Source organism: Gopherus flavomarginatus, chromosome 1 (assembly GCF_025201925.1).
Source record: "Gopherus flavomarginatus isolate rGopFla2 chromosome 1, rGopFla2.mat.asm, whole genome shotgun sequence".
Classification (NCBI taxonomy): Eukaryota; Metazoa; Chordata; order Testudines; family Testudinidae; genus Gopherus; species Gopherus flavomarginatus.
Genome location: NC_066617.1, coordinates 51,528,363 through 51,551,916, shown reverse-complemented (window position 1 = coordinate 51,551,916; position 23,554 = coordinate 51,528,363). Strand labels below are relative to the sequence as shown.

General features: G+C 40.5%; 1 protein-coding gene across 5 annotated transcripts in view; it reads left to right on the top strand.

The window, feature by feature from the left end:
• The window catches only part of MDFIC (MyoD family inhibitor domain containing), a 79,616-nt gene that overhangs the window by 37,843 nt on the left and 18,219 nt on the right, over positions 1-23,554 (top strand). For 3 of the 5 annotated variants that reach the window (XM_050936356.1, XM_050936359.1, XM_050936361.1), the window contains exon 4: positions 15,246-15,521. In XM_050936356.1, coding sequence (XP_050792313.1) covers positions 15,246-15,521 — 276 coding nt within the window. Of the gene's footprint in view, positions 1-12,772; positions 13,072-15,245; positions 15,522-15,910; positions 16,145-23,554 lie in introns of those variants that run through there. The other 2 variants (XM_050936358.1, XM_050936357.1) reach the window with 2 other exon arrangements.

Genomic DNA, 23,554 nt, shown 5'->3' with positions numbered 1-23,554 from the left:
CTTGCTGCCTCTGCTCGTCGCTGATGTGACATCTTAACCGGTACTGTATCCTTGCTGCCAGTTATTTGATTCATATATCAGTGCTGCTCCCAAATTGTTTGGCACTGGTTTCTAGCATCTTGTGCTTTACTTCCTCTCAGGAAACTGAGTGCGTCACTTTTACAGGAAGTTCAGTCTTCACAGGACCTGATCAGTCATCCCACTTTCTGCAGTCTTACAGAGGGCAGTTTACAGCTGATAGACAAAAAACTAATGTTAACTTATTAGTAAAACAGTTTTTGTCTTTCATTTCCATGCAATGAATCTCATGTATGAAAGGATTGCCAGGATGGATGAGCACTGTAATAGTGCAGTCAAATAAGAATTCTTTCTAGATCATTATATTTTTCTCTGGTAGAGTACAGTAAATCAAAAGTAAGAAAACCTGCTTTCAGATGTGCTGAATATCAGATTGATCAAATCAAACTTGTATCTGCAGTTAAATGTCCAGAGACATGGCAGATAATTTATTTTTCCTGTTTGTTTTCAGTGCTGAAAAATAACATTTTAAAGCATTTGAAACTCATCATGAAACAAGAGTTTATCTACATGCATTTTTTGCACTCATTTTAATTGCATCAGTTTAGAAACAGTTGTTTAAGTCAGTACAAAAACTGTGTGGACACAAGATCAAAGATTCTATCTATTTTTCATCTTCCCCCACGTACTTGTGCTTTTTGCACACAAAGTAAATATAGTGGGTGAGTTTCAGTGCTGCAACTCGAGAACATACCACACGAACAGCTGCAGCCCAAGGGCAGCAGGGACCGCCACCTTTTTACCATTCTGATGCCGAGCTGGTGCAGCCCTTGACATAACACAGCCGAGGGAGCTGCTCAGCATTATGACATCCCTACCTGGACTTGCTGTGCATAGTTCCAAAACCCAAAGGTTCCCTGGAGTCCCCAGAGTGCTCTTTGCCATGGAGATCTCCCTCCTACGCCTGCTGTGGCCCCAGGCATATCTGCTGCAATGGAGCTTGAGGGGGGCAATCCAGGTCCCTTATCCAGTACCTGCGCTGGGGAATGTTCCTGGTGAAGGGACTCTAGTAATGTACAGGGGCTGTCATGGAGGAGAATTCCTTCCAATATGTCAGCATAATAAGTTCAAGAACATGCTGCTTCTCTACCTCCCCATCTCTTGATCCTTCACCTTAGGAAATGCTCTAGTTGGGAGTCTTAAGGACACCTCCCCCTTCCAGTGTTCTCCTCCTCCTCCCTCCCCTGTCCCTCCCCTGTCACCCCCTCCCATCTCTCAAAATTGGAGCTAGTCCTCTAGAAGAGGAAGACTGGATGTTAAAGCATCATGAATTGCACCTTGTATCCCCCTCTCCTCCTTTTCGTATCTCTTCCCCAGGTCTCCATTTTATGTCTCCCCACTGGAACACAGTGTGGCTGACTTCCAGCCTGACGATCTGGAATTAAACACTGGCCCTGCATAAGAGGAAAGCGTTGTGCTGCTATTAGATCACTGTGCTGTTCCAAGTTGTCATAAACAGATAGCTAAGGGTTAATGTTCTTTTACCTGGAAAGGAGTAACCTGAAACACCTGACCAGAGGACCAATCAGGAAACAAGACTTTTTCAAATCTGGGTGGAGGGAAGTTTGTGTGTGAGTCCTTTGTTCTTGGTCTTCTGCCTGTACTCTCTCGGCTATGAGAGGATTTTTCTGCCTCCTGTTTTTCTAATCTTCTGTTTCCCAGTTGTAAGTACAAAAGATAAGATAGTGATTTATATGGTTTTTATTTTGTATTTACATGTGTGTACTTGCTGGAGTGTTTTGAAGTGTGTTCTTTTTGAATAAGGCTGTTTATTCATATTTCTTTTAAGCAATTGACCCTGTATTTGTCACCTTAATACAGAGAGACCATTTTTATGTATTTTTCTTTCTTTTTACATAAAGCTTTCTTTTTAAGACCTGTTGGAGTTTTTCTTTAGTGGGGAACTCCAGGGAATTGAGTCTGTAGCTCACCAGGGAATTGGTGGGAGGAGGAAGTCAGGGGGAAATCTGGGTGTGTTAGATTTACAAGCCTGACTTTGCATACCCTCTGGGTGAAGAGGGAAGTACTTGTGTTTCCAGGACTGAAAATAGGGAGGGTGGAATCCCTCTGTTTAGGTTCACGGAGCTTGCTTCTGTATATCTCTCCAGGAACCCAGGGAGGGAACACCTGGAGGGGGGAAGGGAAATGGTTTATTCCCCTTTGTTGTGAGACTCAAGGAATTTGGGTCTTTGGGGTCCCCAGGGAAGGTTTTCGGGGGGACCAGAGTGCCCCAAAACACTCTAATTTTTTGGGTGGTGGCAGCTTTACCAGGTCCAAGCTGGTAACTAAGCTTGGAGGTTTTCATGCTAACACCCATATTTTGGACGCTAAGGTCCAAATCTGGGAATATGTTATGACACAAGTAATGCCTATTTATTATCATCTGTGTTTCTCACAGTGTTAAGATGACTGCTGACTTATCTTTGGTATTTCCATTGCATTTAAAAATTCCAGGAAATTGTTTAGCTGTCTCCATATAGCTTTTTACATCTTTTGGATTTTTGTTTTGCTTTTGAGGGGCTTCTTACAATTGTTGTGCTTCTTTTTACCCCAGAAAAACCCAGAAAATCGTTCTACCCGCTTCCTCTTCTGATACTGTCTTCTCCTGAATTGTCAGATGGCTGCCACTATTTTCTCACATTATCTTGTCTCCTCCACAACTCCGGTATCTTGTTTGAATAATGAAAAAATCAAGTCTCTTTCTGCTGCTTGTGGTTCCTGACCCCTTTGCTTTCCTCTTGTTTCATTTTCATTTCTACTGTACATTTTGCTGCATCTTTCTCTGTCCGCTGATACATAACAGACAAAAAAGGAGAAAATTGGTGCAGCAAAGGTGTCAGAAACACACATCAGAGGATCTACTGCACCCCCTCCCCATTTTTAAAATTTTCACTGATGTTCTGTTTCCATTTCCCCTGCTCTTGAAGATATTTCCTTTTCTCTGCCTTTACTCTTTCTATTTTTGCACTACTTAGCTCTTTCTGAATCTTATTGTTAGCTCTGAGACATTCAGTGTTGGTTAATATATAGCATGATCGAAATGAGGAAAACTAAAATTGGAAACGGGGCCAAATTCACCCCCAAAGTGTGACTCTGTTGAAGTCCACTACTGACATGAGAAACAACTTTAGGGGTCTAAGTCTAGTATGAGTAGCAATGGCAATTGAATCCTAGCAATCAAGGGAGATATAAATTTTAAAGAAGCTCCTGAATTTTTGCTTTGTTGACTGTTTTTTGAACGTGTGTGTGCATGTATGTGTTTGTGAAGCCCCAGTCGTATGAAAGTTAAATACACAAGTCACACTGTGAATAATCCTGATGATCATTTCTGTGGGGTGAGGGGTGTGAATGGCAAGAGTGGGGAGAATACTGACAACCCTATGGAATGGCATTAGCCTGCCTTTACTGTCTCCGCAGTCAGTCCTGACAGAGGATGGAAATGGCTATTTTCCAACTAATTTTTCAACTGTGGTATTTATTTATTTTTATTTTTTTGTTTGTTTGGTTTGTGTGTAGGGTGGCTTTCACACAGGGTCTAGCTGATGGAATTACTGATGAGAATGAGAAACTCCACTCTCTCTTTGGGTAGGGTAATTAGTCCTGTTTTGTACAATTCTGTAGTGCTTCTTAGTAGGTGACAACCAGCAGCCAGTATCCTGTCTTTGGTGTCCTCTGTTTAAACACTCTTTGAGAGCCTCCAGGTAGAATAGTGGGCAGCATCAACATTGTTCTAACTACTTGGTTTAGTATATCTAAGTCTCATTGGACACCAGTGTGTGTTTTTGTAGTGATATGACCATGTGTTGTAATATGTACTAATTACATGATTGCTGTAATTGTCATTCCAATTGCGCAGTTTACTTTTTGGTGCCTAGCTTGTCTTCTTTATAAAAGTATAAATCTAGAAGCAAGCTCTGTTTCTCAGTGAAACAGTTGATCATATTGGTGTGTTAGGATCTTCTATTAAGCATAAATTCAAGAATTTTCCTGTATACTTTTTGGGTAAGTCTCTTTTAATCTATTACAAATATAGTCTCGATATTTGACTTAGAGCAGTGGTTCTCAACCAGGGGTCTGAGGCCCCCTGGGGGAGGGGAGGGCGAGCAGGTTGCAGGGAGTCTGCCAAGCAGGGGCAGCATTAGACTCGCTGGGGTCCCGGGCAGAAAGCCAAAGCCCCACCGCACTGGGCTGAAGCCCAGGTCCCTAAGCCCTGCCACCCGTGGCTGGGGCTGAAGCTGAAGCCTGAGCAACTTAGCTTCAAGGGAGGCCCTGTGGCATGGGGCCCTGGGCACTTGTCCTGCTTGTTACCTCTTAATGCCATCCCTGGGTTTTATAAGCAGAAAACTAGTTGTTGTGGCACAAGTGGGCCATGGAGTTTTTATAGTATGTTGTGGAGGCCTCAGAAAGAAAAAGGTTGACAACCCTTGACTAAGGGCTTGGCTACACTGGAGAGTTGCAGCACTGATGGTGGGTTTACAGCACTGCAACTTAGTAACTGTCCACAACTGCAAGGCACATCCAGCGCTGCAACTCCCTGGCTGCAGCGCTGGCTGTACACCTGGTCTGCTTGGGGTGTAACGATTGCAGTGCTGGTGATGCAGCGCTGCTCATCAAGTGTGGCCACCAAAAGCGCTGTTATTGGCCTCCAGGGTATTAGGAGGTATCCCAGAATGCCTGCTCACAACAAACCGGAAGAACGGCTGAATTCCGAGCTCCCCCGAGTTGCTTATCTAAAAAAACAAACACAGCTCCTGTTTGCTCTATCCAGCAGAGGCAGGCAGGGGAATTGCTTTGGAAGGTTCACAGCTGTTTGCTTGAAGAGAAAAGTCACACACAGGGCCGGTGCAACCATTTAGGCGGACTAGGCGGTTGCCTAGGGCGCCGAGATTTGAGGGTGCCAAAAAGCGCCCCCCAATTTTTTTTAAAATGGTTGAGCAGCCGCTGCTGCTGGGATGGAGAGGGAGTCAGCTGCCGGCAGCATCCTGCAGCCCAGGGGGTCCCCTGAGTCAGGGTGCCGCCGCGGCAGCTGGCAGCCCAGGGGGTCCGGAGGGGGCGGCAGGCAGCTCCCATGGAGCTGCCACCATCATGCCAGCAGACGGTCGGCTGCTCACGTGGCTCTAGTGAACCTCCCGCAGACACCACTGCGGCAGCTCCACCGGAGCCGCTGGATCAGCGCGCAGGGCGGCGAAATTGCCGTCCGCCTAGGGCGCGCAAAACCCTAGCACCGGTCCTGGTCATATGGCAGAGGGGGCGGAGAGAGTCTGTGTTGAGCAGCTGCTTATGTGGTCTGAAGGCTATTTAGGAGTGCATAATTTGCATTTAGTGAATAAGAGGGGTGGGGGAAGGGCTCGAAACTTTTAAATTGATTGCAGGTTGGTGCTGTGTATCTTCCTGTCCTTAGAACTTGCAAGACAGGGAACTGACACAGTGTTACCTCCAAAAATCCACTCTCTCTGTCTTCCCCACGCTCCCTGTCATGCTCCACGCCACCCCCCTCATTTGAAAAGCACGTTGCAGCCACTTGAATGCTGGGATAGCTGCCCACAATGCACCACTCCCAACAGTGCTGCAAATGCTGCAAATGTGGCCACACTGCAGCGCTGGTAGCTGTCAGTGTGGCCACACTGCAGCGCTTTCCCTACACAGCTGTACGAAGACAGCTGTAACTCCCAGCGCTGTACAACTGTAAGTGTAGTAGAGAATTTTCAGTGGTGCAAAAACACAAAGAAGAGCTTAATTTCTGTGACCTCTAATTAGTGCATTATTTTGATCCATCATTTGTGTACTCTCAAGCGCAGGGACGGGCAAACTTTTTGGCTTGAGGGCCACATTGGGGTACAGAAATTGTATGGCCGGCCATGAATGCTCACAAAATTGGGGGTAGGAGTGGGAAGGGGTGTGGGCTCTGGGTTGGGGCCAGAAATTAGTTCAGGGTGCAGGAGGGGGCTCTGGGTTGGGGTGCAGGGGGTGAGGGCTCTGGAGTTGGGCTGGGGATGAAGGGTTTGGGGTGCAGGAGGGTACTCCAGGCTGGGACCAATGAGTTCGAAGGGTGGAAGGGATCATGGATGGGGCAGGCTGTTGGGGCATGGGAGGTGGATGAGGGCTTTGGCTGGAAGTGCGGGCTCAGGCTGGGAATGAAGGGCTTGAGAATCAAAAGGGGATTCTGGGCTGGGATCGAGGGGATCAGAGGGCGGGAGGGGGTTCAGTGCAAATTCCAGAAGTGAGCACTTTCTATCTAGACTGTTCTTGCTTTGTCTGATTTTCCTGACAAGCTATCATATTGTGGCTCAGACAGTAAGAAACTGGCTTTCCCTCTAAGTAACTTGAGGCCTGGCCATTTAGGGCCTTGTAGCAACCGTGTGTGTGTGTGTGTGTGTGTGTGTGTGTGTGTGTGTGTCTATAAATGGATTGACAGTTGCTGCAGTGTGCAAACCAGAGATTCACTATGTCTTCAAAGGTCTTCCCTGCTCTGGAGGTTGCTAGCTACTTTGTGCTCTGTTGAGAGCTTCCAAGTTGCCTTTAAAGTTAATCCCAGGTAGCAGCATAGTGTGATTTAGCCTAAACACACACAAATGTGGATGATGGTGGCATGATTAGCATTTGAGAAGGAACGAAAAACCTCTTGGACAGTTGAAGGTAAGGAAAGGGCAGGAAAATATCCTAATGTTAGAATATTAAGATATGGACAATTAAAATGAATAGAATAATTCAGCAAAAGTTCATAACTTGCTGTTTTTAATGAAAAAATTGAATAGGCATTTCTTAGATGGTGACTCCGTCAACATTTGAAACTCCATTTGAAGAAAGAGGATTCATAAATGGAATATTTAACATTATTTCAGTGGGAATACTGGTCAGCTGTATGAATTTGTAATTCTCAACCTTTTCCATGGAACTTATAACTGCTTTCTTTTGGATATATCAAAGAATCATTTGAACAAGTTCCTGCTACCCTTCAAAGGAGGTGCAGGATCCTGCAGTACTTCCAGAGGAAGTGCTATAGGCATGCGTACACATATTTGAGAATACCTCTGGCATCTGAAGAACTGGTTCCAAGTGAGTGAGGAAATGAAGTTCCACAAAAGGTTCAAAATGGAATGGGAACCAGGGTGGATGGATTTAAATAAAAGTAATTTAAATAACTGATTTTAATCATGATTTAAATCGTTAACCAGGAAACCTAGATTTAAAGTGTCAATTTTAGTCCTGTTTTACATTTGTACTTTTTAGTTATAGCTCTTAAGAAAGATAATGATTGGTATAATCTGGTATTGTCCTGTATCAATACACATTGATTAAATAAATTCGATATCTTAACACACATTCAGATTCTTAATTTTATGGTTTTTATTGTTAGGAAATGGTGACTAGCACATTTCTTATTTACTAGATTTTTTTGTTTTTTACTCATGATTTGGGTCAGACTGCATTTGGATAGAAATTTTGAATTCGATTAAAATACGCAAAACAGTATTTTAAATTTGTTTGTATAAGCGAAATGAAACTACCTTTAAATGTGCCAGATATATAAGGGGAAAATCAAGTTTTTATGAAGACATGTTTTACATATAAAACAACCTGATTTATTAAACAAAGGAAACATTATCTCTAGTTAGTGAATTTAATGGACATGGTGACCATTCAGACTTTAGACTTAGTAGATCTCATCCTCTCACACGTAGTTTTGATTCATAGATTGGAAGAGGAAAGCAAGATTTCCTGCCTTTTCCCCGCCCCCTTTCCCCCCAACTCTGTTGATTTCTCAACTTTGAATGAGCTAGTCATTGAACTGGACTAGCTGAATGAACTGAACTGCAGTTAATGTTCTCCCTGCACCTACAGAAGAGAATACTTCTGTCAAAAGCTAGTTTAGCACTTCAACAGACTCTGATTCCAGATGGTTAGCCAGTGACTTCCACCAGTTCAATGGTTTGACTTTCTTTAAAATTCTTTAAAATTTCAAATACCCAGCGAGTACTTGTACTGCTTGATATTGTTTTTTATATTTACTTTAAATTATTGTAATAGATTATAAGGAGCTTAGGTCTTAACATAGGTTGTCAATTTCAGATTTAATTGTAAGTGGGTTTATTTTTAAAAAGAAAAATGTATTTAATGTAAATAAAATTTGATTTTTAAATAATTTTTTAAAATATTTTATCCAGCCTGATGGGAACAGCTTTGTGACTCCTTTTCACCTCTCAGATTTGCACACAACTGCCAAAGGCTGGTCTCTCTCTCCCCAGGTTGAAAACTGATGTTTATAAAATTTATTTTTCCACTCCTATTATGTTTGGTGTTCTGTGGATGTGTTTTCTGACACATTCTAACAAACTGTTCTCAATGTGGGTCTTGTAAAACTTCTACCAGCAATTTCACTAAAGTATTTTCTTTACAAAGAAATCCTGTTTCATAGTAATATATTGTATTCATTTTGAAGATGCTTCTTGTAAAACATGAAGACATTTCTAAAAAAAAAAAATGGTTGATGCTGTTAGTTGGTACTTTGTTTTCCTTCTAAAGTCAGCATGGTATAAAAAATTCAGTGTGAAAAATTGATTTTAAAAGATAGATTGTACCTTGATGGTACCTTATTATTTAGTTAACGTATGCTTTCTTTGATACAGAAGGTGCAGTATATGCTATTTATTTCCTAGAAAATATTCAAAAATAATTGCTGACAAAAGCCACTTCACAGGTTGACTCAAAGGGTTCATCTTGTAATCTGAATATTAATATTCTAGATAGCTATGCAGAGCTACCTATTGATGTAGTTTGAAGATTCATGTAGAGGCTAGTACGGATTTTAGTTTGAAGGGAGAAGGAGGGGAAACTACTGAGGTCTTTGAGTCCTACAAGCTTTACTAAAATGATATGCTCATGGAAGGTATGAACACAGTCAATTTGTAATTTTTAAAATATAAGCTTTTGTGCAACAGTCATTTGGAATGTTGCCTTTTACATCAAGATTTTCTTAGAAGCAGTTGTACAGTCATCTTAGTTTTACTTTAAATAGAGACAATTACAGTTGTGGGATTTTTTTTTTAATAACCCATGGTTAGTTGCAATGTGTTTTTTCTCAAGACCAGATTTGTGTCATGAAGATGAGTAGGCTAGAAACTAGGGGTCTGACTTTTCACTGCTTTGCTGTTTGTCTTGTCATTTCAGCCTGTGCACAGTGGGTGTATACAGTTACCATACAAAGCAATGGAGAGCCAGTGGACCAAAGCAGGCCCTTCCTATCTCCAAAAAGATGATTTCCCCACTTGCTGCATTTAAAGTAGGGAGAAAAACAAGTGACAAGTACATTTTTGAATTGCAATAGTCCTTCATATTTTCTCAGTACCCTCCAGAAGATATCATTTTTTCTTCATTAAAGAATACATTGCAGAAATCAGATCTCTTAGTGTATCCCCATTACTTTTTTTTACAGTACATCTATACCCGATATAACGTGACCTAATATAACACGAATTCGGATATAACGCGGTAAAGCAGCGCTCCGGGGGGCAGGGCTGCGCACTCTGGCAGATCAAAGCAAGTTCAATATAATGCAGTTTCCCCTATAGTGCGGTAAGATTTTTTTGGCTCCCGAGGACAGCGTTATATCAGGGTAGAGGTGTATTTAAAAAATGTTGCTCTAATGAGTATTGTGATGCCATGTCCTGAACCACCACATAGTGTTGAATCTTCTTTCTGGATAATAATCCAATGACTCAGTTAAGAAATTGGAGGACACTTTTCCTTAGATGGGCTGCTTGGTAAACTCCACATTGTGTTGCCAGCCTTGGAGTTGTTTTGAAACGTAATTAGGCTGCTAATGCATGGTCTCAGGTTTTCTTTCCCTTGATGTTTGTCGTCATTTGACTCCCGTCAGCTCTGAGGAATTTTGTGTAATCTACGTATATATTAGTAAAAAAGTTTGTGTAGAATCCCAAATGTCTTTACACGATCTTTTTATGCTAAAAAAGGGAATTTCACCATGTTTGCATATATTTTCTCTTTAGATGAACAAAGGTTTAGTCACAGGTATAATAAATGTATATTGTAGTTTTCTAAATCTATCCAAATCATTACAAAAGTCATATTCTTTGTGTATAGGGGTAAGTGTTTATAGGTATATTCAAGTAAGCCTTTTTTGTGACCTTGACAACTGGCTTGCATTCAAAATCTGAATAAGAACGCAAATAATCACTTCAAAATTATCAAAAGCATAGTAAATGGTCAAATACTGGAATACTTTGTTACCATTTACTCACTTTACAATTAAATTATTATATAAAGTTGGTTAAATAACACAGTTACTGTATTAAGGCCCACTTTGTAAAGAGACTCCTGACAGGGCAGCAGTGAAACACGCTAATAGATTATATGTTATAGCAATATATTGCCTTTTTTATTGCTTTTCCACAGACAGCAGATTCATGTACAGTTATTCCTAGCTACATTATCTACAAGTTTTCTATCAAGAGATTCACTCTATTGAATCATTAATCCAGTATTTATCATTCTTATTGAAAATTCACTAGCGTTAGCACTGTATAAAATATTGATCTAAATTTACTGGTTTTGCTATACATTGAAAACATTTTAACCTAAAAAGCATAGTATTTCTTAGGACATTTGAAACTATTCATTGTGGATAATTAAAATTACAATATTTCTGTGTTGTGCAAGGAAATGTTTTTTCCTCTCTTCCCTCCCCCCCGCCCCGCCCCAATGCCTTTAACATATAGTAGGTGACCAGTGCAGTGCCATTCTGATTTTAAGATACTGAATGTTCATACACCTGGTATTTGAAATTTTAATGTGTATTGCATTAGTTACTGAATATCAAGAATAAAATTTTTGCTCATACATAGAGTGTAAAATGAGGTCTTTTGTAGCAGCATGCGGCCTGTTTAGAATGATATAACAGACGCTGAATGTTCACATATCAAACAAAATGCCATCTTTCTGTAGAAAAGAGGTGTCAAAAAGTTTCTTTGTACCTTTAACGCATGTGATTATGTAGTACAAAATGCAGAGTTTGTAAAATTTCTTGAATATACAGGCAAAAAATGAATAATTCAAAACAACTCATGAGTTCTATATTCTATTGTATCTTTTATAACGCAGGCAGAAGATAGCATTGTGTTCCCAGTAGAGCTGAATTTGCACAAGTTACACCTCTGAAAGTGCCAGATGGTCTATGGTCTACTTTTGAGAGCTGTCACATATGTAAAGATTTGAAAAAAGAAAGACAGCTGAATGAGAGCAGTGGATCATTAAAGGGAGAGTGAGGGTCCCTGGGTATCACTGTGTTTTAAGAAGCATTGTGTCATTTCCCATATTACTTTTTTTTTTTTAAGATATACACAATCTTTTTTTTAAAAAAGGTAAAATATTTCTGTTTTAAACCAAATGATTGTGGCTTAATCTTAGAACTGTCAAGTGCTTTTGTTCTTTATGCTGGAATGCAGTCCTATGGTTCCTAATTGGTTTCAAGTGTATTTTAACCATAAGATTCAAGTCTCCCTGGTGAAAAATTATCAATAAAGTTAAAATAAATTTAAATTGAGATAACTAATACATTTGGGGGTTTTATTCAGATTTGACCTACATATCATATGTGAATACTGTAAAGCCAGTCAGCTAAAAAATTGTATGTTAATGTTAAAAGGCCGAAGTAAGGGTACTTCGAGAACAGAATTATTAAAAAAAACCTTAGTGAAAATAATAATAAAATAAAGCTAAAACAAATAACTGAGTATAGCTTAGTTACCTCAAGACTTCCCATTCACCCAGAAATTGACAGAAACAGACATAATTTTGAAGATTGGATAATTTGTCAAGTTATTGTATTGTACTAAAGCTCCAAATATGCACAAACAATTGTAAGCCACCACCAATTTAGCTGGCTTGGAAAAGGTCATAACTGTCAATTTTAGTAATTTTGTGTCTAGACACACAGAATTCTTACCCTCTTCTCTTGTTTTCATCTATTGAGGAAGGTTGCCTACTCCCTCAGCAACCTTAGGCTATTGGTGTGCTGCTGTAATACTTGGTAGCATTGCATTCTAAGCAAAATGCCAGCAGAAATCTGAGTGGGCAAAGCAAGTTTAGTTTCCTCTGAGATCTGGAAAGGATCACTTCAGTTTTCCTAATTATATACATTAGAGATGGAAAAGAACTATTGGGACATAATGCTTCTAGTTAGAGCAACTAGAAATTGAGAAGTAGGAATTCTATTTCTTACTTTGCTAATAGTTTGCTGTGGGACCAGGAGCAAGCCATTTAACATGTGTTTCCGTTTCCCCATTTTCAAAATAGAACTAATATAATTGGATAGTGGTTTGAGACCATTGGATGAACTTAACCATATATGTGTACAGTTTTACTATTATGTAGGTGAAATTTATGTAGATTGTTCCCTAAAGTATATTTGTAATTCCCTGTCTAATCCTGTTTCAGATGGGTTCTTTCCAAGTTTTCCTTTCCCCAAAAATTGTTTCTAGACCTTTTTATGGTTATGGAGACAAGTTTTCAGTGTTAACAGAATGTATAACAAGACTCTCCTGAGTCTGTAGAGAAGACAGCCTAAGTGCTTGTGCTGTTGTTCCTAGATCTTCCAAGTTTCAAAACATGAGTCAATTTCAGTATTTTTATTCCAAACCTGCAGGCAACAGTGAAATGGTCAGGAATGAGGACCGTTTCAAGCTGCTGCACTTGGCAAAGCTATTAGAGGAAGAAGTAACAATAAACAAAGGCAGGGTGATTGGTAGAATAATAGAGCCTTCCTTGCCTCCACCCCCACTCTCTCTCCATTGCTGCACCGACCAGGAAGCAGGCAACATGTAGAGTAATGAAGGCCTGCCAACTCGACCATCAGGCAGATTCTGGAGATGAGGGGGAAAAGAGAGAGAGAAGCTCCTTGTCTCTTATCTGGAGAAGAGCTCTGTGTAAGCTCAAAAGCTTATCTCTCTCACCAGCAGAAGTTAGTCCAGAAAAAAGGTACTACCTCATCTTGTCTTTCTAATATTCTTGAACCAACATGGCTACAACACTGCAGACCTTTTCCCTTACAGCAGTGTGGGTGATTGGGCCTCAGATGTATTAGATATACTAAATGAAGGCTGATACAAAGTGGAGACTCCAAGCTGGGGACAAAACCTTGTGGCTCCTCTCCTGAATGAAAAGAGGACAGGGAGCTGATCTTCTCACCTGGCAGTGTCCCTGGAGCTCTCCACTGTGTGCATGTGAACCTGTCACCCTCTGAATTTTTGGTCTGCTCAGTCTTAGTAGGGTTAGACCTCCAGGTAGTATTTTAGTGTCTGGTAAATTTTTTAAGTCATGATCTGAAGGACCAAGAAAGGGGAGGTAGTTAAGTAATAGGAACAATTCCACTGTTTTCTATCATTGAAGCTTTGATCTTGAGTCAGCATAGTGAGGCAGGCATGTGTCGGAGATAGGCAGAAACATTCTGAAAAATGGGAAATGTATTTGTAAAGAGAAGGGAGAAAGTAAACCACTACCCCTCCTTTTTTTTTTTTTTTTTTTTAAATCGCCCTAGCAATGTTCACTTAGCTATAGTAGCTTCATTTGGGATTACTATGGAAGAAAACAACATCTGGTTCAGGGGCACATTAAAATTATTCCCTGATCTCAATCTGTATGTTTTAGTATAATCTAATTTCAATTAGATGAAATGTTGTTAATAAGAAATCTGATATTGTGATTCATTAAATGCAAAATGGCTGATTTGGTGCCTGAGTGAGATTTAATCTGGAAAAGACTGAGTCAGTGTCAGTATAGGGGAAGCACCTAGAAGACCTATACTAGATAAAAGGAACCTGCCCACTCTTTGTTATGCAAGATTGGAATTTAGAAGTGTTTTTAGATTCTGCAGTGCTCATGTATGTGCATTTGTGGCCTCGAGCTGGTGCTTTGTACATGATCAAACCTCATTATGTCACTGTAATGTTACTTCACCCATTTTAAAACTCCATAGGTATCAATTTTTTAAGGTAATGTGACTAGTCCACACTAGGGACTAATATTTCTATTTAAAAACACAAACATTTTTAAAATTAGGAGCATAAAAAGCATATTTAAAAACCCTAACTGCTCTTTTCCTTACATATAAACTTAAAAATCCATGGCATAGATATTGTCCACAAATATTTTCTGCTTCTTTGAGATATTGTATGTCAAGTTTTAGACCAGAGAGAATTTTTAATCGGTGATAGACATCCTATTAGTAGGACTTTATAACAAGTATTTGAATAATCTTAACCAGAGCATTGTGAATTTGTGTTAGTTTGTCCTAGACACAGTTTAGGCAACTGTTCTTTTGAAGGTTTAAATTTGTATCAGTTAGAATTTGAATTGATCCATTACAAACATTTTTTAAATTGTGACTTTGAATTGGGAGGATCTGGTTTTTAGCATGGGTTGTTGATTGTCAGACAGATCAGTTGGCATATTGCTTTTGAAAATGCTGCGCCTGTAAGTTGAACCAACTGCCCCACTCCCCAAAGTCTGTGCTTTAGTCCTTCCCAAGAAACATTGGCCTTCACGGGTTTCAGCTCAGAATTTTGCTGTCTATCTATCCTCCCTTTCCTTGTCATCTGGGATATTTCGACCGCCTAGCTGCCTTCCTCCTATTTCACTTCTGTACTGTCATGCTTGTATACTCTCATTCATTCCCCTGCTCTCCTTCCTTTCCTCTTCTGTCTCATTTGCCCCATTATCTTCCAATATCCTTTTTACTGTTACCACATTTTAACACCTTTTCTCTCCATTCCTGTATCTTCCTTCCCTTTTTTCAGCTTCCTGTTCTCCCTCTCTTCCCATTTCTTTCCATCTGCCCAGGTCTTCTCTCCTTTCTTCTCTGTTCTTCCTGCTGTTTCCCTCTAACGCATGCTGAGTTGTAAACTGTTCAGGGTAAGGACCATGTCTTATTTTTGACTTTGTAAGTGTCATATATTTATGGCATTATATGAATGTTTAAATTGCACTAATCTCCATAATTTTTAGTCTAGAAATTTTTTTTTCATTAACTTACTTTTCCACTTTCTCTCTGGTCACTGAATAAAGGCAATAAATAGCTATGTCCCCAGTCAGGTCTCAGTCTTTTCAGATACCAGTTGACAATTGTATTAACTCTTTCTCTTTTTGGTTTTAAGCACAACCTCAACGCTTTCCTCAGCCAAATACTTCAGCATTGGAAAAGAGCGAGGAAGAAACTGGCAAGATACAGAATGGTCATGCAGGTCTGAGTAATGGAAATGGAATTCACAACGGGGTCAAACATGTAGCTACAGATAACAGAAAATGTTCAGTTCCTGTTTCACAAAAAATGCACAGAAAAATTCAGTCCAGCTTGTCCGTCAACAGTGATAGCAGCAAGAAAAGTAAAATAAGCTCTGCATATTCTCAAAAACCTGGCTCTTCTCCTGAAGGTAAGATGAAATTCTTATTATAAAAATAAACAAACAAAAACAAAAAAACCCCAGACCAGATCAAACACAGACTAACCAAAACCCATTTTCTCTCATAATTACACAATCAACTAAAAATAATTGAAGAGCATGGCTCATGCTTGAGAAGCAAATAGAAAAAATTATGATAAAGCAGAAGTTACTTCCCCAAACGAAAATATTAAGTATTTGAAGGAAATTGAAGTAATAGTTGATTTCCTGCTTTCAAACATTTCTCTACCATACCTGGATGATAATTTCAGACTGAATAGTTGCAATTCTAAATTGGCAATGTCCTCACAAATACACCACAAATGGTGTACAAGCATTGGTTTGGGAGATTAGTAAACATTTAATTCCTGTAATGGCAGATTTTCCCAGGGCAAGATTTGTTGCTGAAAATGTGCTGTTAGCAGATTTCCTGAGTTCCTGTGTGATCTGAACATCAGAAGTTAAAATTGGACCAGTGTTTTATTTTGATTTACTTATTTATTTATCATGCATCACACTATATTTTGTCTGTAAATAATTTGCATGGAACAATTGCTTCTTACCCTCTCTTCCCTATGCACAGCTTAAATAAATAAAAGTAAATTTTTTCCTTATGTTTAGCTGTGTTTATTTTTCACTGCTCACAATTACTCTAATGGCCCCAGAGTTCCTGAGCCCATTTTCAATTCACTGCCTTTCCATTAGTATTAATATACTCAAAGCTTTTCTGCCTGTTACAGCAGGAGCTACGCTAAAAGCTCTTAGTTTTATTGATGTTGAAACAGGCTTTCATGCACTGTTGTGGGAGGAAGGTGGAACAGGCTTAAGCAGTCTGGGAACACAGGTAAAAACACAGAATCGTAGGGGACAGGAACTGAGGGGTAATTTTGTTCAGAGACATGGCGACTCTCATTCTGGATGGGAGGAGAGGAGGCATAAGGAGGATTAAGGAGAAGAGGATCAGAAAATATGTACATATCAGGCCTAAACCAAAGCCTGTTACAGCTGTGGAATGATTCCCTTTGACTTCAGTGGCCTTTCCTTTTGAGTGAAAATGTGTAATTACTTCAGGGGTAGAGTCACTTATACTGGTACTGTGGGGCTCATTCTGGTTACTGTGAATTTATTTTCATATGATATTTTCAACTACCTGCTGCTATTCTCTGGTTACCCTCTCATTCTTTTCAAATTTACTGCCAAATGCACCGTCTTTTGCTTTGCTAGACTCCTCTACTGCTTTATTTCATTTTAAATCCACTTCACCTCTCTACCCAATATTTTCCTCATACTCATTTTTCATATTGTCTTTGTGTGTGGCTCACATGGACTGAACATTGCCGAGTTTAGAAAATTCAGACTCTTAAAAGGATGTTTTAGTATTCCTAAAAACTGGTGCTCCTGTTGGTGGGTAGGGAAAAGTGTACAGTGTGAATTTGTAAGACTGTAACTGCTACTTAAGTAAATCACGTTATTGGCAAAAAATGAATCATGACTGGTGTTCAGGGGAAAACTGACTGCTAAGAGAGGCAGGTAGAACTAAAATTCCAATTCAAGATTTAATGTCAATCGTGGGACTAAAAGCCACAGTCATATTAGCACAATAACAAGTACCCTTTATTGACAACCTCAGCAAAGATGGAATGAGGTTAGATTCTCTTATCCCTGGCGGTGGTAACCCTGAGTCAAGGTTGAGGCACATTCACAGTGCACATGAGGAAGTTTGCTCTACTTCTGCCTATGCTGTATAATTCCAGAATTACTACTATTTGAAAGTCAACACATTGATACAAGTGAAGAAACTGACTCACCACTTATAAACATAGAGGGTGTCAATTTTTTGTTCAGTTTGACACCTCCAGGTTGCTTTTCAGAGATGCTAAACACCTGAGGCCACGTCCACACTACAGAGTAAAATCGAAATTAATAAAATCGATTTTATAAAAAAGGTTTTATAAAATCGATTTTACGCGTCCACACTAGGGCACATTACTTCGGTGGTGTGCGTCCATGGTCCCAGGCTACCATCGATTTCCAGAGCGGTGCACTCTGGGTAGCTCAGTAAAAGAATGGGACCAATAACTTCGATTTCCGTCCACACTAACCCTAAATCGATATAGTAATATCGATTTTAGGGTTACTCCTCTCGTTGAGCAGGAGTACAGAAATCGATTTTAAGACCCCTTAAAATCGATTTTAAGTGCCTTGTAGTGTGGACGGGTACAGCGTTAAATCGATTTAACGCTGTTTAAATCGATTTAACACTGTAGTGTGGACCGGACCTGAGTCTCCACTTACCTATTTAAGATTGTGAATGCACTTATCCTCTCTGAAAACCAGGTTCAATGTGTCTTAAATTGGGCACTCAAATTAGTAGATATTTAATATGCAAAAAAATAAAAACGTGCATCCAGTTGTTCTTTTAACTGCCCACGTTTGCAGGAAGTCATTGGCATAGCTGAGAACATAACCAGGAAATCCTTTCTCTCAATTCTGTCTTCAACAGCTAATTGTAAATCTTCAAAATAAAATGGGCAGAAGTATTACTTTTTTTTTAATTTAACACTAAACAACAGCAATTCAGGCCCTGAAATCTCTTTTGAAGCATTGTCTTGTAACAAGAGTCCTATGTGCAGACACAACTTCTCAGTAACTTAATTCTCTTTTCAAAATCAATTACAAAGCAAAATAAACCCTTCAGATGTGTGTTTAAATTGAGTCCTATTTTCCCTCCAGTCATTGTGCTCCCATTTCCTGGCCCAAATGAAACTTCAGGGGATTCCCTGTAGATTTGCTGCTTTATAGTTCAACATAGACCCTGAATACACTGTAAACACATAGAGCATGGAAAGTTTCAATAATGACACATACTGTTCTGTGTATGCTTAGAAATGACACTGTATAGTTAGGGCACCAAAGAGATCCTGCCTCAGCTATGTACAGTCTGTCCCGGGGAAATCAGGAGTAAAGGAAGTCCTGTCAGCCTTTTTTTTTTTTTTTTTTTTTTTCCCCTAAACACCCCAAAGTCAACTGAACAGATCAAATAGAAGTGTCCTCCCGCTTGCCCTTTGCTTCCTCTATTGTTTACTCCCCAGAGGGAGCAGGGGGCAAGCAGGAGGACCCTTCTGTATGATCCATTCGGTGGACTTCGAGTGTTCTTTAAAAAAAGAAGGGGGGCAGAGAGGGCTAATTTATTACTCCTCTTAGTTGTAGGGATCTCCCAAGTTACTTTGGGCTTAAACTAATGAGCTAAGCCCTACCTGACAGGGCTTAAAATATAAAGTAATTGTTCATATGTGAAAACATGTATCTATATGATATATAAAAATTACTGCGGAACTGTTAGCAGGTACTTTACTGTTTTCATTGTTTGAGTCATTCTGCTTGATACAGTTGTTGCTTCACTTCATGTCACCATTTATAAATTGAGGTAATTTCTTACTCAAGTCCTGTAAATTAAAAATACAGTACACTCCCTATATAGTCACTTATAATACTATCATGTATAATCTCTAGATACAGAATTATCCAACAGCTAAAATTAGACATGTTTAATTTGGTGCTTAATACTATGGTTTTTGGAGGTGGGAACATTTGTATTGGCTCTGTATAGTATGATCTAAGACAGCTGCTGAAATTGTTGCTCAGGTTCACCTGTTTTCAGTTTGAGTGCAGCGTAGCTTTATTGTGTTGTAATTAAACTGTATGGAGGTATCAGGTGGTGAATACACATCTGTGAAAAATGTTTCTTTTCTCTTCCATAACTTGGTTTATTCTGCATTGTGATCCTATAGTGGACACTTCTGCATCTGTGTCAAAAAATAGGATAAACCTGCTGGCAACTTTTTCAGCACTTGAATAGTTTATTCTGATGGAAGTAGAGGTGGAGTTCTGGACACTGTTGATGATGTTTGTATTAAGTCCTTATTATGCAGGAAATATTCATCTTGCCCTCTCATCACTCATTTTGTTGATTAAACCCGCAAGTGGACACACTGGTACTGGTCATCTGAAATAATGCACAGGGAATAAATCACCACTTCAGAAAAGAACATTTATCGAGAGCAGTGGTTCTCAACTTTATTTGATCATGCTCCCCTGCTGTGTGAAGGCAGAGCTGAGAGTGGTGGCTGCTGGCCGGGCACTCAACTCTGAAAGCAGCACCCCAGCCAGCAGCAGTGGAGAAGCAAGGGTAGCAAGGAAAGCAATTTCAGCACTGCGGCTGGCAGTGGCACTGCCTTCAGAGCTGAGCACCAGGCCAACAGCCTCTGCTGTGCCTTCAGAGCTGGGTGCCCATCCAGCAGCCGCTGCTTTTGAGCTGCCCAGCTCTGAAGGCAGTTATGAAAATGTTACTCTTTCGTAACTTCTTATAGAAGGCTAGTTTGCTTATGATTAATCAAATGCATGTTCAATCTACTTTAACTATATTCAAAGTAACAAATATAGTTAAACATACAATTATATAGGTTCACATTCCTCAGTGCTGTAACTAACATTGTACATTTATACACCTAGCAGTGGTGTGCACAAATTTTGAGCATAGTTTCTAAAACCTTTTCATATTGTGAACCATATCTTTCCTAACAAAGATATTGTCTTGTGAACACCCCCTTCTCTCTTCTGCTCAGTTGACAATCATGTCACAATGATAGCAATCGTTTACATAGAAAAGTAACGTTAGGAAATGTTTGTCAGGTCAAGCATATAAGGCCCGGCTACTGGTATCACATATCCAGTACAACCTGCCATGCATTTGAGTGCTTGGCGATGCGTGGGAGTATGCCAGCTACCTATTGGAATGAAAAGCAATGTCCAAAAACGTCCATCTAGTGCTGCTGTCTTGCAGCTAGTTCTTGGTTGAACAAAGCCTGAACCAAATCCCTTATGGAGAAAACATCAAGAGGCTGGTACTCAGCCATGCCCTCTGGCATCTCCTGCAACTGTGCTGCCTTCGAAACATCTTGGGCCTAGTCAGTACTATGGAGAGGAGAGCTCTGGTTCCAAGTGTTAGTCGTCTTCTTTATTTTATTTCTGCCTAGGCATACACACTGAAGGTTCAATGGATGCCCTCTTCAAACTTGCTTGTTGGAATGTGAGGACAATGTGCATGGGCATATCAGACAATCTAGAGGAGGTTATTGACTCTAGGAAATTATGCTGTCTTTGGCCACGTCCAGACTAGGGTATTAAAATCGATTTTAGATACGCAACTTCAGCTACGTGAATAACGTAGCTGAAGTCGAATTTCTAAGATCGAGATACTCACCCGTCCAGACGGCGCGGCATCGATGTCCACGGCTCTCCGTGTCGATTCCGGAACTCCGTTCGGGTTGATGGAGTTCCGAAATCGATGTAAGCACGCTCTGGGATCGATACATCGCGTCCAGACTAGACGCGATATATCGATCCCTGAGCAATCGATTTTAACCCGCCGATGCCGCGGGTTAGTCTGGACGTGGGCTGTGACAGAGAGCTGGAGAAGCTTGGAATCAACATAGCTGCTTTCTCTGAAATCAGACTAGCTAACACAAGATGCATGACACCTTTTTCTGGCATGGAAAAAGCAAACAAGATCACTGTGAACATGGAATGGGTGTTGCAGTCAAAAACTCATTAGAACCCACAGTCAAATGTGCCCTTGCAGCATCAGAACGTATCATATCACTAAAACTATCTATCAGAGATGGCTTTGCCAACACCATTAATACAGGAAATGTTGGTTTAATCAATTGTAGTTACTTAGCCTGCAGAAAGAGTGTGTGCATGAGTGACAGGGATGGCACAGGAGTGGTATAATGTGCAGCAGTGGAAATGGCAGGGGGAAGAGGACAGATGTGGCTGATAAGAAGGGCTCATGTAAAGGGGGGAAAATATCACATTAGCAAGGATAAATGGAGGAAACTCAAAAAGGGATCAAGGTTGGAGTTCGTTGAAAGGGAGTAAAAATGAGTCAGAGAGACGAGCCCAGGGAACCCCAAGAGCAGAGGAAGAGGCCCCGGTGAGCTTTAGGAAGATAAAACTCCGAATGAACCATGCACTGGGAAGAATGCAAAGATAATTTAAATAATAGTAATACAGAAAATGAGTTGTTAATGAAAGTACAGTAATAGTTTTCACAAGGTGTACAACTTCCAAGGAGGAAGTGAACTGGAGACAGGGTTTCTCTTGTGGGAGTTAAGTGGAGATTTTAAATCTTAAGGTATTGGCGTGGGCCATGGGGAAGAGGAAAGTATTGTTTTACAGAAATCACAGCGCAATAGATTGAGCCTTGTAAAATTCCATATTTCCACAGCAACAGGATGAAAGGAATTGGATGGTGTGGTATACTCTCCCCTCACTCCGTGTTATTTAAGAATTCTTTTTCTATAAAGGCAGGAGACAATTATAGCTGGGCTAATGGGTTTATGATGTGCTGAATATGTCTTTCAGAGTACATTAATTTGTTCATGCCAGGTAGTCCATCAGTTCACTACCAAATCTAATATCTGTGGACAAAACCTTACACTTACATGATGGTGCTTTGGAGCAGCACAGAAGGGTGAAGACCCATATTGACCACTCACCCAGAACAAGGTCCATCAGTCAGGGAAGAAGGGGATGGAGGTGTCCACTACAGGGCATACTTCACTGATCACTAGAAAAGAAGCAGCATGCAGCACCTGCTAGCATGTGCTCCAGACCTCAGTATATCCAGTAGAAAGCTAAAGCCAACACCTTCCCGCACCTCACTCTACCCAACAGACCACATCTTCTCATAAAGAAGTTTGACACTGCTGCTGGCGCTCTCTGAAGTGCTAAATTGAGATCCTGCCCTGGTGCCAGCAAAGGGGAAAACATCTCATAGTCCTTTTCACTAACCATTCCACCTCTGAATGCACTGATACTGCAATAGGCCAGAGTCTGTCCCTGTGATTTTAGGAGTTGCTATTCAGCCTGCTCAACACAATGTGACCATGCAGTTCAGTAGAAATTGTAGAAACCTTTAAATTCTGCTATTTTAAAGAATTAGATAACGTATCTTTGGGACAGCTTGTTAGAATATGCAATTTAGAAATACTTTCACATCCAGACTTATAAGGGCATAAATGTACTCACTATTCCTGTACTTACTTTGCATCCATTATTAATTCATGCTGTCCCTGAAGCAACCATGCTTTACTCCATACCATCCCCTCAGGGGCTGCTCTAGACATTTCGCCGCCCCAAGCACAGCAGCATGCTGTGTGGGGGCGCTCTGCCGGTCTTGCGGATCCAGTGGACCTCCTGCAGGCGTGCTTGCGGGAGGTCCACTGGAGCTGTGGGACCAGCAGACCCTCCGCAGGCATGCCGTCGAAGGCACCCTGCCTGCTGCCCAACTGGCGACCGGCAGAGCGCCTCCCGCGGCTTAGCGCCCCAAGCACGCACTTGGCATGCTGGGGCCTGGAGCCACCCCTGCATCCGCTGCAAATGCAGTAGAAACTCTCAAAGGGTAAGACAATACTTTGTATCTCTTGAAAATGTAATTTTTGAGCTACAGGTCAGAACGAAAGCTTTTTTGTTGGAAATATAGTAACTTACCTAGCTGAAGAGGGTGATGATTAGGTGGGATGTCACAGTGGTGACCATTGCATGCTAGATTGGCTCATTTTTTCCAAAAGCATGAATACACACTTGCTTTTACTAATTGAAATAGCCACATTGGAACTAAAAATGGTAACTTCTCTGTTAACTTTTGTTATGTTGATTCAAAGAAATAGTCTTTTGTGCAGATTGTTGGCAGCATTGTATTTCTTCTTCTTAAAGTAGCATCTCAGTTGTAGCCCATTCTGTATGGTCCTCTGCTAATCTTTTTGTGGATGAGTAGTACTGCATTTAACATTGTATTTAGTGTTCTGTATACTGATATTCCCAGATTGAGCTGTGCAGAACTCTTGCTTGGGAGCGCTGACTCTCTTAATTGTTTTCAGCTACTACTATATGTGGATAGGTTCTTCTTTACAAACACACACTTTGAGGCCTGTATAAACAACTTGAAATGAGTAACTAGG